Raw genomic sequence first — 14,732 nt, 5'->3', positions numbered from 1 at the left:
TCATTTTTGGGCCTCTCTCTTCTGCAAAACAAACACATCAATTTCTCCTTTTCCTTGCACAAAAGAGGGTGTGCTGTGTACACGCTTCTGTACCTTGCTTTTCTCACCCGCATGAAAATCATGCCAGAAGTAACTCCGTGTAGCGTCACAGAGACGGTGCTCCCGTGAGTGGGGACAGTGCTCCCGTGTGCAGGCATGACCCAGGCATGACCTGCGCGTTCTTAAACGGGTCCAATCACGAATCACTAACACTCGTGATGAAACCTCATCTCCCAGGCACGGACAAGCCTTAGGAGGGGAAGGTTTTGGGGTCCATCAAGAGGAGAAGCAGAGGGCGCCAGGCCTATCCCCTGGGGTCTCCGCAGAACTCGGGGCGCCCTTCCTGCAGAGGCGCTCCTCTCCCTCCCGAAGCACCTGTTTTCCTTTTCTTATTTTCAGCCTTTCCCCCCAACATAAGAAAGGCGCGGGCCTGTTCTCGGTAAGTTCCAGGGTGAAGGGGCGTGGGGGAGCCTTCTCTCGCCACCCCACTTGCTTGAGGTGGGGCCCCAGCAGCCCCTGGGCCCGCCGGCTCCTCCGCGGGTGGTGACGGGCGCTCTGGGTCTGGGGGACTTTCTCCTCCATCCCGGGGCCCCCCGCAGGACTCGGGGCGGCGCGGGGGGGCGGGGGGCGAGTCTCTGGCCACCGAAGTTTCAAAACCAGGGGCCGGCCGCGGGGGTCTGGGGCTCCAAGACTCGCTGGTCTTAGGCTCCCGCTCGGCAGTGACCCCCCAGGCCCCACCTGTGGGACTAGCCACGCTCTGAACCCCAAAGCGCGAGGCGGCTGCTTCCCCATCCCGCCGGGGCCCGAGGGGGCGCCTACCTTTCCCCCAGCTTCGCTCCGTCGAGGCTCGTCGGGCGTGGGGGGCTCGAGCCCCGCCGGCTCCGGCCAGCGCCGGCCCCCGACGTCGCCCCGCGGGGACCCTGCGGCCGCCCCGCTCCCCCTCGCCGGGCCGCGGAGGGGAGGCGCGCCCCCAACTCGTCCGCCGCGAGCGCGCCCGCGGGAGGGGCGGGGCCGGCGGGACGCCCGGGGCTCGGCGGGGTCTCGGGAGCCCAGGCGCGGGGGGCGCCGGACGCCCCGCCCCGCTGGCCGACGGGGGGGCCTCCCGCGCCGAGCGGAGCCGCGAGCCGCGAGGACGGCCGGGCGGTCAGGGGCGGGGCGACGCCGGGGGGCGGGGCGGTCAGGGGCGGGGCGACGTCGGAGGGGCGGGGCCGTCGGGTGGGAGGGGCGGGGCCACCTCGGAGGGGGCGGGCTGGGCGGGGGCGGGGCGACACTGGATGGGGCGGGAAGGGGCGGGGCGACATCGGAGGGGCGGGGCTATGTCGGAGGGGCGGGGCTGTCGGGTGGGGGCGGGGCTGTCGGGTGGGAGGGGCGGGGCTGTCGGGTGGGATCCGGAGGGGCGCGGGACGCGCACCAGCTGCGGGAGTTTGGGGGCGGGAGGGGAGGGGAGGGAGAGGGGGGTCCTGAATAAAGCGGGCGGCGCTGAGGAGGCGGGCGGGGCCGGGAGGAGAGAGCGCCGGGAGCCGCCGGCCCCGCTCCCGCCCCCCGCGTTCCCAGGACCCGCCTTTTCTCCCGGTGGCCACTGCAGCGCCGGGCAGGGAGCGGGGGCGGCGGGCGCGGCAGGCTCGGGGTGCTAGGAAGCCCCTCCCGCCGCTCCCCACCTGGCCCGGAGAGGAGGAGAGGCCGCGCGGCCCCTGCGCGGCCCCGGCCCGGCCCGCCGAGCGGCACCGAGCGGCTCCGAGTGCCCCGGCCCCGCCCACTGGGCCCCCCTCGTCCCGCCCCCACTGGGGAGGAGGGCGGGACCTTCCATTCACAGAAAAATTTAGAGGCTGTTGGAGAACTTTCCTGCCTAGTGACATACCTCGTGCACCCAGAAAACCTGAAATGGCTTATCCCGCCTTTTTTGTTTTGTTTTAAAGATGTATTTATTCATGCATGCAAAAACTGGGGTACAGGCCAGAGGTGCGGGGGTGAGAGGATTCACCAGAGACAGAGCAGGGACCAGAACAGGCAGGCTGACTGAAATGCACTGCTGAGGGGAGCAGCGGGGAGACAGGAGAGGTCTGCCGCGCCGTGTGGGTATCCCACCGCCCCCCGCCACCCGCCGGCTGGGATAGAACCCGCGCTGCAGAGGCTGCGGACAGCTTCACAGCGCTGTGCTCAACCTCCTGCGCCACCAGGGAGGCCCTGATTTTGGTTTTTGGGGCTACATTTCCTTTCACTCTTCTGGGAGCACGAAGGTCATGCACTGAATAAGTCATCTGTGGTGTGGGGGGGGGCACTAAGTCCGGCTCCCTCCCGGCATCTCTGAAGTCGGTGGCGGGTCCCTCTCTCCTGGCCCGCTCCTCACCTGCGCCCGCCTGCCTGGGGGCCTTGGGGAGAAAGTCGGGGCGTTGGGGGCAGCCGGGTCCTTAAGTCAGAGTCCGGCTGAGCTGGCCGTGTCCAGCCGGAGCCCCTGGGGGGAGTGTTCCACGGGGCTATCAGCAAGTGCCAAAGGCCACGGTGCAATTCTTGGTGTCCTCTCGCGTCCTCTTTGCCCCCCCAGGCCCCGACCGCGGAGAGCATCTCTGCACCCAGCAATTATTAGGCGCCAACTGGGTGCCAGGCCTGGTCTGCACGACGAGCTGCGTGATGAGCAAACATGGAGAGCCTTCGGGGGGACCGGACCACCCCGAGGGGCACAGGCTTGTGGTGCTGGGCGCCAGCCGGCCGGCTCCGCTCCATATGGGGGTGACCGCGAGCGCGTGCGGGCGTCCAGGACGCGGGGGACTGCACCCGAGGGGCTGAGGCTGGCACCCGGCGGCCTGGCACCCCGGTGTTGGCCACAACACCCAAGCGTGCAGGGCCGTCGCCAGCGTTTCCCGCGCCCTTGGCGCCCCGGAGGGGGAGCCAGGCTGGGCCGAGCTGCAGGGTCCCCGCCCCAGCGCGGGGGTCAGAGCCCACGGCCCAGTGCGCGCCGGCGCCTGGAAGGGATTTAATGGAGCAGCGACGGCCCAGGATGCCTGCACGTTGGTCTCTGTGGCGCAATCGGTTAGTGCGTTTGGCTGCTCACCGAGAGGTTGGTGGTTCAAGCCCACCCGGGAACGTTGGCCTTTAGTATCAAGGCTTTTTTACAGCTAGATGACACCCCGTGTTCCTGCAGTAGAGAACTAGAGACCCCGGCTGGGCGCACGGAGTGGTGGCACAACCGGCCCCTGTCAGGGCGGCTCTCCCTCCCCCCTGTAGTGACCCCCCCAGGACTTGGCTTGTTCAGAGCTTAAGTGAGATGGGCCAAAGCAAGAGCCAAAGCCTGTCACCCCAAGAATGTCCGGTGCACCTGAGCGCTCATCAGTCTTGTTGCCAGCAGTATTTTCAGTATCTGCTCGGCTCTTTAAAAATATCCTTGATGTGAATAGACCGTCATTCAAATATTCTTTGGAAAAATGGAATAGTTTACTTGTGTTTTTAAATGCATGGTTAAGTAAGCTTCAATGAGACAGGCAAACCTTTAGGAAACTCAGAAGAGCATACAGGAGGATATTTGTATGACCTCAGGAGGTCTCTTCAATGACAAAAAGTTCTGGACTTCAAAAATAACACGAAGATCTAAAATGCCCCATATGGCAGAGAAATTCAGAAAGAATAAAACCTCTGGGAAACCAGGCTGCTGCACAGAAACATGGTCCATTTAAACACGCTCTAATTGAGGGTCACAAAATTGTCTCCGGTGTTTATCATGACAAACACCGCTGCAGGAAACAGCCTGATGCACACATGTCCTCACTTGCTTTCCTTGTAGATTCCTGGAAGTTGCGTTGTCAGATCAAAATATTTGCACATTTGAATTTTATTATTTCTGTGTTTCAGTTTCAAAGCCCCAGTTTAGCATCACCCAGTCATGCTTCCTCTCCCTCCAGTATGGCAACCGCTGATGGTTGGCTGTCTAATTTTGCCTCTTCCAGAATTTCTTGTGTTGAAATTTCCTATGCATGGAGGTGTCGTTGGCTTACCACTGTATGTTAAGGGCCTCCGGTGCGTTTCCGTGGCTGAGAGCTGATTTCTTTCTGAGCCTGGGTGCTGTCCAGTGTCTAGAGGGACAGTTCACTCACTCACCTGGGGACAGCATCTTTGTTCTTCCACTTTTTGACAATCATGAATGTAACAGTGTAAACACTTACCTGCGGCTTTTAGTGAACATAGTTTTCATGTCATGTGAGTGAATTCTTAGGACTACGAATGCTGGATCACGTTGAAGAGTATGTTTAGTTTTTAAGAAACTACCAAGTCTTCCAAGATGACTGTCCCATTCTGTGTTCCCTATCTAACTGTCTTGGTGAGGTAGGTTTCTGTTTAGATCTTTTTTAATAGTTTGTTTCCCTATTGTTGACTTTTAAAAATTCTTTGGATATTTCAGATACCAGCTCTTCATCAGATTTGTTTTATAAAGATTTTCTCCCAGTCTATGACTCGTCTTTAATTAATTCTTAATGTTATCTTTTCACAGAGCTGAAGTTTTTAATGTTAATGAAGATCTACGTAGCATTTTTTACTTTTGGTGTTGTATCTAAAAAGTCATCACCAAACTCAGTCACCTATTAATAACTAGTAATAAAACAGTATAATTAAAGCAATAAACTAAATGAAAAGTAATGTGATGCTCCTCTCTTTAGGAATATCTTACTGGACTGCACTTTTTTTTTTTTTGTAATACGTTGGTTTTATTTCTTTTATTTATACAAGACTGGGGTACAGGCCAGAGGCACGGGAGAGTGAGAGGATTGACCAGAGACAGAGCGGGGAGCAGAACAGGCAGACAGATCAGGACTAAGGGACTGCCAAAGGGAGCAGTGGGCGAGAAAGGAGTGGTCTGCCACACCATGTGGGAATGTCCCTGGCCTGGGAATCGAACCCGCGCTGCAGAGGCTGCGGACAGCTTCACAGCGCTATGCTCAACCCACCACACCACCAGGGAGGCCCCTGGACTGCACTAATTTTGTGAAGAAGGGAGATGACAAAATCCCTTTGTGGTGAGATAATCCCTTTGTGGTGAGACTTAGGCCTTGTGACCCATATTAGGTTATTAATGTCAATTTTCCAGAGTATATGAATTTCCAGCACCCCGACTGTTGCACTTTGGGGCCATTAGTAAGGCTGGACCTTCCACGACAGTCCATGTGGCCACCACGGAGCCAATAGTGAGAGCTGGTGGTAGCACATGCAGCGAGCACACCCCCGAGGAAGGGATGACCCCATCCCAGCTGGGTTGACCAGACTTCGCGAGATTTCATCACGCTACTCAGAACAGCAAGCAATGTAAAACTTAACGAAATTTTTATTAATGGATTTTCCCAATGAATATTAGCAGACCACAGTTGACCTGGGATGACCAATTGGCTGGATGACAAGGTTCGTGGGGACAACGTACTGGTTAAAAGTATCCTTGATGAAAAAAACATCACGGAACAAGAAGTGACTAAGAGAATATGAGTGGGGACAGACGCAGCAGAGGACTAGAATTGGAGCAGTCCAGTCTCAGACCTGTCTTCGTTGAATGGCCAGGCCTCATTGAGCCTCTTCCGCTCACGCCCGCCCTCCAAGAAAAAAGCCAGTTCACATACAGAGGAAATCACTACATTCTAAATCTGGACAGGTCACTTAACACAGGACAATTTTTTAAAAACTCAGTAAGTAAAAGCCATGGTGGACAAGTAATTCACATTCACCCAAGCTCTCCATGGATGAAAGGGCAGAAAGAGAGTATTCAACAGGAGAGAATCCTGTCTCCTGGTTTCATCACAAGGAATCGCTAGAGGATGAGTTCCACCAGGAGTCCATGACCATGGAAAGTTCCTTTTGATTTTTAAAAGTCAAAAATACAGGATTGATTGATAAAATCAAATAGTTTCTAGGAAGAGTCGACAAAGGCCTGGCGGGCGCGGGGACAGAGGGAGCCGAGAGAAGGCGGAGATCGGGGATCCTGGAAATGGATGACCCTGTGTGAGAAAGAACCGGGGCCGCGAACACTGGAGCAATGTGAAGCTGCCTGTGCATGTATCCCCCCTGCGGAGCCGCCGTGAGACATGCACACTGAGGACTCGTCGCGTGCGCAGCTGCCAATCTAACACTCGCGGGGCCATGGAGCATCTGCACAGGGAATCCTCTCCTATAAAACATGCAGATCTAGTGAGAAAACTCCAAACTGGCCTTTCCGAGAAAGTGCGGGAAGGTGGGCGTCAGAGACAGTGGCGGCCCCGGCTCTGCTCAGCCCAGGACGCCACAGCGCGTGCGGTCAGTCCTGCCCGTGCGAACAGCAGGAGGTGAGAGTTGGCCCCGTCCCTACTTGCTGTCAAGCAGTTTGCATTGAATCAGGCTCTCCGGAAAGGGCTCGTGTTCGAGCTCCCACCACCCCCACCACCCCACCGTGGGCTGCGGGTGTTCTCTCCCGGGATTGCAGAGGAAGACATTCAAGTGAAAGGACCTCAGAAGAAAACTAACGTGAAGCAAGAAAACCACCAATATGCAGACAGGACTGGGACAGAGCCCCTCGCCCTGTCCTCTGACGCCCGGCCCTTAGAGCATCCGGATGCGCCCGGACAGAAGCACAGGGGGCAGCCGCATCTCCATCCTCTCTGGGACCCCCCAACTCATGCCCCGGAGCCCCACCTCCCCTCCCTTCTTACCTTGGGAGAGTGGGCAGCACTTTCCAGAATCCCCGTTGGTTGCAAAGTGCCACATGGTGGCGGGACGATGGAGTTGGCATTGGCCGTGGCCACTGTGGAGCTGCCTGTCCACTTGCAGCCAAGGGTCTCTGGCTGTCCACCCGCAGGGCACCGGCTGTGCCCCTGGAGCAGGCACCTCAGACGTTGGGAGACTCACGCGTCTCTTCCCAGGGCCTTGGATAAAGGCCTCCCAGGGGGCATCTGAAAGGAGAAGCCGGTTCAGGGGGACCAAACCACGACCCACAGTGCTGCCTGGCAGCGGCAGCACAGACACCGCGACCAGCAGACACCAGGTCCATGAAGGAGAGGCCACTGTCGGGTGTGGGCCCAATGCTGATGCCTCCCTGGCTGCCTGGCGCGATGACCTTCCCCCACGGGAGTTGAGAGGACTTTGGGTGGCAGGGAAAGGCCGCCTGTTATTCTCTACTTATTAACCTTTTTGCCACTAGAAAGGAACCCCTGAAGGTCAACTCAAATCCATCAGGCCCACAGGCCACTGCAGGGCTGCGCCCCCCGCCCATACAGGTGTAGGGTAGAGAAAGAGTGGGCAACTGGCCCGGGGGTCTCCCCCTTCCCAGCGTTTCTGCTCACAGTCTCCATCCAGAGTCCAGCCTTCCTCTGCAACACACGTGAGGTGGCCGATCTTGTGAACCCTGCAAGGAAATGGCAGGTTTGGGCCACAAAGGAACATGGCCCCGGTGAGGCTGGGGGCTCCGGTCTCCTCCCCTACAGTCAGCTCCCTGCCAGCTGGGGCAGGAGGCCGGGGCTGACTCAGGATTCCTAAAGCCAGCTGGCCCTGCTGGAGGCTCAGGGGCCCAGGCAGCCCCAGAGCGATGGGCGGCGTGGATCAGCTGCCTACCCGTCACCACGCCCGAGAGGTGGTGACAAGGCCGTCTACACAGGTGACCAGTGCCATGGACACTGCTGTTAAAGGGACACTCGGGGGTTATTGGAGGATGAACAGGTGCTGACACTGACTGTGCGTGACCTGACTTCCCCCCACGTCACCAGAGAACACGACCCGGACGGCACGGTTACCTGGGGCACAGGTGGTGGCCCCCGCCCTCTGTCTCAGGGTCGAAGTGATTTTCTGAAAAGAAATCCAGACAAGACTAGTCACGTCAAGCGTGACCCATTAATACCAGAACACGCAGCGCCAGGTCAGTGCAGGGACACACGCTCCTCGCCGTGACCGCGGGACGTCGAACGAGGAAAAGTCCAGGGGGTCAGGCTGTGTTAGGGGCTCAGCCTTCCTGGCTTACCTGGGCCACCCGTCAATATGCCCCAGATTAGCGCTTCCTCGCCAAATAGCCTCCCCCAGCCTGGGGAAAAGTTAAACATCTTTTTCTGAAAGAATCTGGAAAATAGTCGTCCTGCATCTAACTATGTCACAGCAATTCCCAGTCCCTTCTTATCAGATGTCGAGTCTCGACGGTGTAGGATGGATGTCCTGACCCGGGCATGATGCACAACATCCAGAAATCTTCCACACCTCAAGCGCAGAACCCCAGCCAATCAAGCCTGGGAGAGGGGAGGGCTTGGTCCTGGTGGGGACACACAGCCGGGCCACCCACAGGCCCCGTCGGGCCTCCAGAGGGCTGTCCCCTCACAGAGGCAACACCAGGCACTGACACCAGGACACGGACATCCAAATGTCTAGAGGCCAGTCGTTTGCAAGCGCGAGAAGGCCAAGGGATATCTGGGCCTTCAAATTAGATCACTGCAGGCCAGAAGACATATGGTAGCAAAGGCCACAAGAAGTGATGTCAACGCTGGTGCTACTGAGGGGAGCGTGAGTTTGTCAACCTGCATGGGGCCCCGGACGTGACAGGGAGGCTCAGACTCCTGGGCACGTCCTGCATTGGGAGAGCCGAGAGCCAGAGCTTTCTCAGGCGCCCAGTCTCTGCTCCAGTGTCTCTAAGACATTCCTTTTAATCACTGTAGCCCCACATAACTGCAGACAGGGGTGACATCTCTAAGCATACCCAGAGATGTGGGGTGCAGTGTATTTGGGGTGCTCCAAGTTCACTGGGAGCTCTTTCTTCTGGACTGTGGAGGACTCACCGGTGACTTGTAGAGCAGCGCGGACTCCCAGGTCCTCCCGTGAGCAGGTGGCGGTGCTTCTGGGGGGACAGTCGTTCCCAGGCTCATCGGGAGGAAGGGACGGAACCAAATAGCGCTCGTCCAGGGCGTCCCCCGGGTCGTCATCCCCGAACAGTGCTGTGAGCTCCCTGCTGGGCCTGGCAGGGAGAACCAAGCTGAAGCTAGTCGGGGAGGGTCCCAGGAACACACGAACCTTCCCAGCAAGGGGTTGAGTCCAGCGGGTGAGAAAACACCACCCACGGTCAGGGCAGAGCGATGGCCTTGAGGTCAATAGCCTGAGAGACAAGGAGCCAGCCAGGGCCAGAGGGCGTCTGAGGAGGAGCAGGGGACCAGGGCCAGATCCAGATGCTGAGGGGGACTGACCAGGCCGGCGGAGGCCAGGGCTGCTCACAGAGGACCCTCAAAGTGGCATCAGCGTGTTTGCATAAATCGTGTTGTCATCACACCCTGGGGCGGAGCGCACCGGGCCTGGAGGCTCGTCCACAACCAGCGACCTCAGCTGCTGAGTTTATTTCCCTAATCCCGTGACCTGACAGGCAGGAGCCACCGCAGGCTGGGCCAGGGCGATGGGCCGCAGTGACCAGCCTCCACAGACGTGCCTGCCGCGTGGGATGAACCCAAAGGAGAGCACAGGGCAGGGGAAGGCAACCCCTAGGCTGCTTCAGTCACGTGTCCCCCCGACGGGTGGTAGCTGGAGCTGCTGTGTAGGAAAAGCACCTCGGAGCGGCCAGGTGAAGACGCCACCACGGCCCCATGGACTTGCGTGTGAGGGACAGAGGACCCAGGACATGCTGAGACCTGCTGGGCTCCCCTAGAAATGACGTCTCACCCATTTCACCACAGAAGGACGACGCGTGGTTCCCGGTTACCTGGGACATATCCCGTCTGCGTGTCCCTCCTCCTCCTGAGGGCTCTGAGAGTCTGCAGAGAATTCACACAGTCACGGTCACATCAGGCAGCGCCCACCGCGTGAGCTCACGCGCAGTGCCCACTGCTGGCACCCACGAGAGCCCCTGGCTGTGACGGGATTCTGTGGATGACCAGCTCCTGGTCACGGCACCCCAGCCGTGATGGGCATGTGTCTCCCGCTTCCTGCAGAGAACCTGCAAGGGGCAGCTTTCTCCACGAGAAATGCTGTTTGTTAGAGGCTTAAGGGAATGTTCCACCGCGTTCTCAGTGGTGAGCGGAAGTCACACAGCCTGACACGGGTCTGCAGGGGTGCCAAGAAACCATTTCCACCCGGTGGGGCCGGGGCTTGGTCCTGCTGACCGCGGGGGCTAGACCGAGATGGGCGCGCAGCTGCCCGCACTGCTGGAGCGTCTGAGATGCGGCCCATTGCGTGGGCAGAATCGGATTCTGAGTTGAGAGACGTGAACCACGCAAGTGGCGCCCCCAAACTGCAGATACGGCCCAACCCCAAGTACAGGGATGCCCGCGTGGGATGTGGCTGTGGAGTGGGCGTGAGAGCAGGCCTGCCGGTGGGAGTGTCTCACCGAGGACACTGCAGGCCTCTGCCCTTGCAGCCGGGCGCACGCGAGCCCGGGGAGTGGGCCTAGGGCTGGTCAGCGGGGCTCCAAGGAGAGGCATGAGCTTGGCCCAGGCACTAACCAGCGTCCACTGACCGCCGCCTCCCAAAGCCACGTTCTCCGTGAACATGTCTTATTTCCAACCACATCCTGCACCCAGCTCCAAGCCCTCGGTGGGTCTGGGCCCCTGCGGGGGTCCCCTGTCTCTGCGGTGGCGGGTGAGGAAGCGGGGGCTACCTGGGACGCCAGGGGGACAGCCGTCCCCTCCGGAGCAGGGCCCCACGCCGCACACACTCAGAGCCGCGTCCGCAGCCGGGGCGGGAGCAGCGAGCTGGTCGTCGCTGCGGGGCTGGCGGTCGTCAGTTGACCCCAGGGCCTCTGGCGGGGTCCACGAGCACGCCTGCCCTTCGTCCCGCGGGCCTTCCTCCTTGTCCAGCTCCCGCAGCTCCAGGCTGTGCCAGAGAGGAGAGGGGGCCGAGATCAGCCTCACGCGACCCGGCGGTGTCCGCGCTCTCTGACGGGACTCCAGCAGGGGTCCCGACAGCACAGGGTCGGCCCCTGGAGAAGGGGCTGGGGGGAGCAGGGAGAGCCGGAGCAGAGACCCCAGTGTGCCGCCACAGGACCCCATGGCGGGCAGACAAGGCTTCAGTGACACAGACGGGAACCCGAGAGGACCCTGGGCACCACCCGGGGCCCGGGGCTGCCACCACTGCCCAGCTGCTGCCCAGCGGTGCCGAGGGCGGCAGCCGTGGAGATGCTGCCACCCGTGGTCTCAGCTCCGCCCCAGGGCAAAGGGAGGCCTCCCCTGGTTCCCTCAGCAGTGCTTGCTCCAGTGGGCATTTGCTCGTCATGGTGTTAGTTCCCTGCCCCGGCGCCCGGACGGCTGTGTAAGAAGCAGGTGTGCTCCCTGCCTGGGCTCACCGTCAGGGGATTCTGGGGCTTTCTGAGAGCACAGGACTCAGACTGGGGAGTGCGCCCCGGTGACAGGGTCCGTCCCCTCCCCTCAGACGCACACAGAGGAGCCCCAGGCTGCCCCGCTGCATGGGGTTAAGTCGGGCCTGTGGCTCGCCTCCTCCTGTTGGCATCGGCCTGGCCTGCCCTCAGATGCTCTCTGAGTCCCCTTTCTAGGTGACCCTCCATCCCAGCGCCTCCTGCTCGTGGTTACCTGGGGGTCCGTGGTTCTTGGTCCTGTTCTTGCTTGAGACCTCCACGTTGTTCTGTAAATAAATTCAGAAGGGTCAGCCCTTTCGCACCCCAACCTGCGCTGCCAGCCTGGGGCTGTGAGGGCCAGGGGCAGAGGCCCAGTGGGGTTGGGGCTCAGAAGCCGCGTGCTTTCTGGGCAAGCGTTGCCCCGACGTGTCTCCCTCGTCGGCGATGCGTGGACGGGAAGGTCCAGCCAGGGTGCGTTCTGCCCGACTTTGGGTAAAACTTGAATTTTCTCTCTTCGACGGTCACAGGCCATCTGTCCAGTGTCATCTTCCGCAACGGGCCCTCCACCCACGCGGGCTGTCCCACCAACAGACCTGCGCCCCTCGGGATTCCGCCCCTTCCTCCACGCGAGGACTGAGCGCTCTGCCCGCATCCGCCCTCGGTGACCCGGGCCGTGGTCCCTCGTTACGGGGGAGGCGGCCTCATGCAGGTTGCTTCCGGGGAAACGTTCCCGGCACCATGTGCGCCCGCCTCGGGGCCCTCCAGGCACACCCACCATGGGAGGTTCTGTCTGAGCATCCTGCTCCCTGCACATGTGCCCCCTCGCCGGCCCCCGCCCCAGACGCCAGCCCCCCACTGTGGTGACACTCTGAGGACCCAGGTCTGTCACCGCTTGGCTGTGAACACAGACTCGGCCTGGACCGGCCTTCCTTGTGGTCGGTCTGGGCTCTTTCCCGATAACCAGCGCCTCCCCTCCCGGCCCCTCTCTGCCTGACTCTGGGGGGTCACGGCTTCGGGCCCGTGAGGAGCAAACCTGAAGCCGCAGCTGATGAGCAGGGTCTCCGGGTCACCTCTCCTCCCCTCCCTCTCAGGCACCACAGGACCCACATGGCCCCGTGGGCCACAGGCCCAGGGCAGCTGGAAGCGTCTCCGTGGGGTGTGGAGAGAGCCCGGGCGCCTGGAGCCGCCTGGTGCCCGGCGGGGCCACCTCACCTGTGCTCAGTGTGCTGACCAGGCTGGCTGCCAGCGTGCGCCCCTTGGCCAGGTTGCGCCTGAAGCCCTCGTAGTCGTCAGGGTCATAGTCATCGAGCAGGTCCTCCAGGTGCTGCTGGAGGGCGCGGGAGACGTCCCTGCCCTCCTGTACCTGCTGCCTCAGCCGGTCCAGCTCCTGATCCTGATGCTGCAGGAGGCGGCAGCTCTCCCTGCGGGCGTGGGGCGTGTCAGAGCCAGGCCAGCCGTGGCGTGAAGGGTTTGGAAAAGCTGTCTGAGAGCCCGTGCCCAGGTGACCTCAAAGCAGCAACCTGCATGGAGCATGACGCCCCTGACACGGAGAGAGAGGATCCCGCCGCGCTGCCCCCGGCCCCGGCTCCTGGGAGCCTGCTCGGGTGCTGACAGCGTCTCTCCCTCAGCAGGGTCTGGCTCCTTCCACCCCTTGTGTCTCCTCCAGGGCCTGCCTCGGCTGCCCATGCAGTGCCTGTCTCCAGGGGTCTGGAGCCCGAAGCAGTGACCCACACAGAGACTGGGGGCCGTGGACTTGCCGCGGGTGTCCCCGAGAGCCCGGCCGGGACTTCCCCTGTGGGCTTTGGGAAGCGATGGGCCCCACAGGAGCTGCATCGCGGGGACCCGAGGTGGAGCTTGGCCCACGCTGTGGGTGAACCGAGTAACGCCGACTGCTCACTTTCCTTGGCTAAGACACGTCTGTGATTTTCTGCGCAATAGTTGTTTTTCCTGAGTAAATAGGGCTCCAGGTAATCCCACATCTACGGATCTTGAATTGCTTTACGAGGCTGTGTGCACACGCGCCTGCCGGGCTAGCGCCTGCCTCCCTGGCTCCGAGGTCCCCTGCTCCAGGGCAGACGCCTCCCACCGCCTCCCGGCCCAGCCCCTCACCTGAGCATCTCAGCCAGCCTCGACTTCTCTGCCGGCCTCCCCTGCTTGCGCTGCAGCTTTTCCCCCAGCACAGACTCGATGAGCCCTTTGTACCGTCCACACTCTGGAAAAGACACACGCAGCCCACTCAGAGGGGAGCTGGATGCTCTGTGCTAAAGACATCTAGAAAGAACCCAGAGCTGGCGCCATCACACTTCCCGATTTCCACAGATAGCACAAAGCTACAGTCAGCAACGGGGCATAGAACTGGCCTGGAGTGATGCTAAGGTCACCGGGGCAGGAGGGAGCCTGGAAATCAAACCCGGAGGCCGTGGCAGCTCAGGGAGGGACAGGAGAGTGCAGATCCTCTGTGGTTTTAGGGAAACACCCTCAAGCTCCCCACGGGGTCCCGTGGCTTCGAGGGGACAGGGAGAGGAGCCCCCGTCCAGGGGCGCAGCTCCCAGCCGTCATGTCCGGGCCTCGCCCAGAGACACGGCTCCGCAGGAGCACACCTCTTCGCGCCCCTTGGAGGTAGGGTCTCCCAGCTTCTCCTGGGGGCACCCCCACACCTTTCCCCACTGAGCTGGGACACCCCCAGTCACCTGCGAGAAGCCCAAACTCGGGAATGTGCATCACCCCAGACTTTGGCCCCAGGGGACGCAGCACCCGACCGAAAGCAGACAGACCCCAGAGAGCAGGCAGATCTGGGGCTTCCCCAGGTCTGGGTGCCCGGGGCTCTCCCTCCATCCCGCCCCACCCTCTGCAGACCCCCTTTGTGGGGCTCGGCGTGGCGTCCGCAGGGAAAGGAGGCTAAAACCCTCGGTGCCTGGTCCAGCTGTGGGGGCAGTAGAGGGGACAGGGGTCCACTCTGGAGAGGCTTAGTTTCCGGGGGGTGAAGGGGTGTCACTGGAAGGCGTGGAGAGCGGGCCCTGGAGGACTCACTGTGTTTCTGCAGCTGGTTGGCCAGGCAGTAGGCGGTGCTCCGCGACACGAGGAACTTCTCCATGAGGTCCCTGAAGTTCTGCTTGCACTGTGCCAGCTGGGAGCGAAGCTCCCGGATGCCATCAGGGTCGGCTTTCCCCGGCCACGGGTCAGACGACGGGCTGACGCACGCGGCCATGCTGGAGTGTGGCCGACGTGCCGAGCCGGGGGCTGCGGGCAGAGCCTGGGACACTGCGGGTGAGGACAAGTGACGACGAGAAGGTTGAAGCAGGGCTGACCGAGGGGCGGTGACGCCGGGATTCTTCGCTCGCGCTGGGGAGCCCTCGACCACCTACCACACTGAGAGTCGGGGATCGCCAAGACAAAGTCCAAGATGCCGGAGCTCAGAGCCACCTCTGCCTGTGGCTGG

At 61.2% G+C, this 14,732-nt stretch overlaps 2 protein-coding genes across 2 annotated transcripts in view; both read right to left on the bottom strand.

The window, feature by feature from the left end:
- Window positions 1–918, bottom strand: part of CHD1L (chromodomain helicase DNA binding protein 1 like) — an 88,089-nt gene extending 87,171 nt beyond the window's left edge. The window contains exon 1 of the mRNA XM_037498918.2: window positions 859–918. The gene's annotated coding sequence lies outside the window, so the exon portion shown is untranslated. The remainder of the gene's footprint in view (window positions 1–858) is intronic.
- Window positions 919–5,363: 4,445 nt separating this feature from the next.
- Window positions 5,364–14,645, bottom strand: LOC119236914 (neuroblastoma breakpoint family member 9-like). The gene is made up of 11 exons (XM_054691560.1): window positions 14,324–14,645; window positions 13,403–13,505; window positions 12,506–12,714; window positions 11,529–11,580; window positions 10,601–10,815; window positions 9,707–9,758; window positions 8,799–8,974; window positions 7,773–7,824; window positions 7,326–7,387; window positions 6,696–6,935; window positions 5,364–6,178 (listed from the first exon to the last, which is right to left on the bottom strand). The coding sequence occupies exons 1-11, from the start codon at window positions 14,499–14,501 to the stop codon at window positions 5,910–5,912; spliced, it is 1,608 nt and encodes a 535-aa protein (XP_054547535.1). The 5' UTR covers window positions 14,502–14,645; the 3' UTR covers window positions 5,364–5,909.
- Between the last annotated feature and the right edge of the window lie 87 nt (window positions 14,646–14,732).

Source organism: Talpa occidentalis, unplaced genomic scaffold (genome assembly GCF_014898055.3).
Source record: "Talpa occidentalis isolate TD23 unplaced genomic scaffold, MPIMG_talOcc4v2.1 talOcc4.9, whole genome shotgun sequence".
NCBI lineage: Eukaryota > Metazoa > Chordata > Mammalia > Eulipotyphla > Talpidae > Talpa > Talpa occidentalis.
The sequence above is the reverse complement of the archived record's forward strand: the minus strand, read 5'-3'. Positions and strand labels throughout refer to the sequence as shown.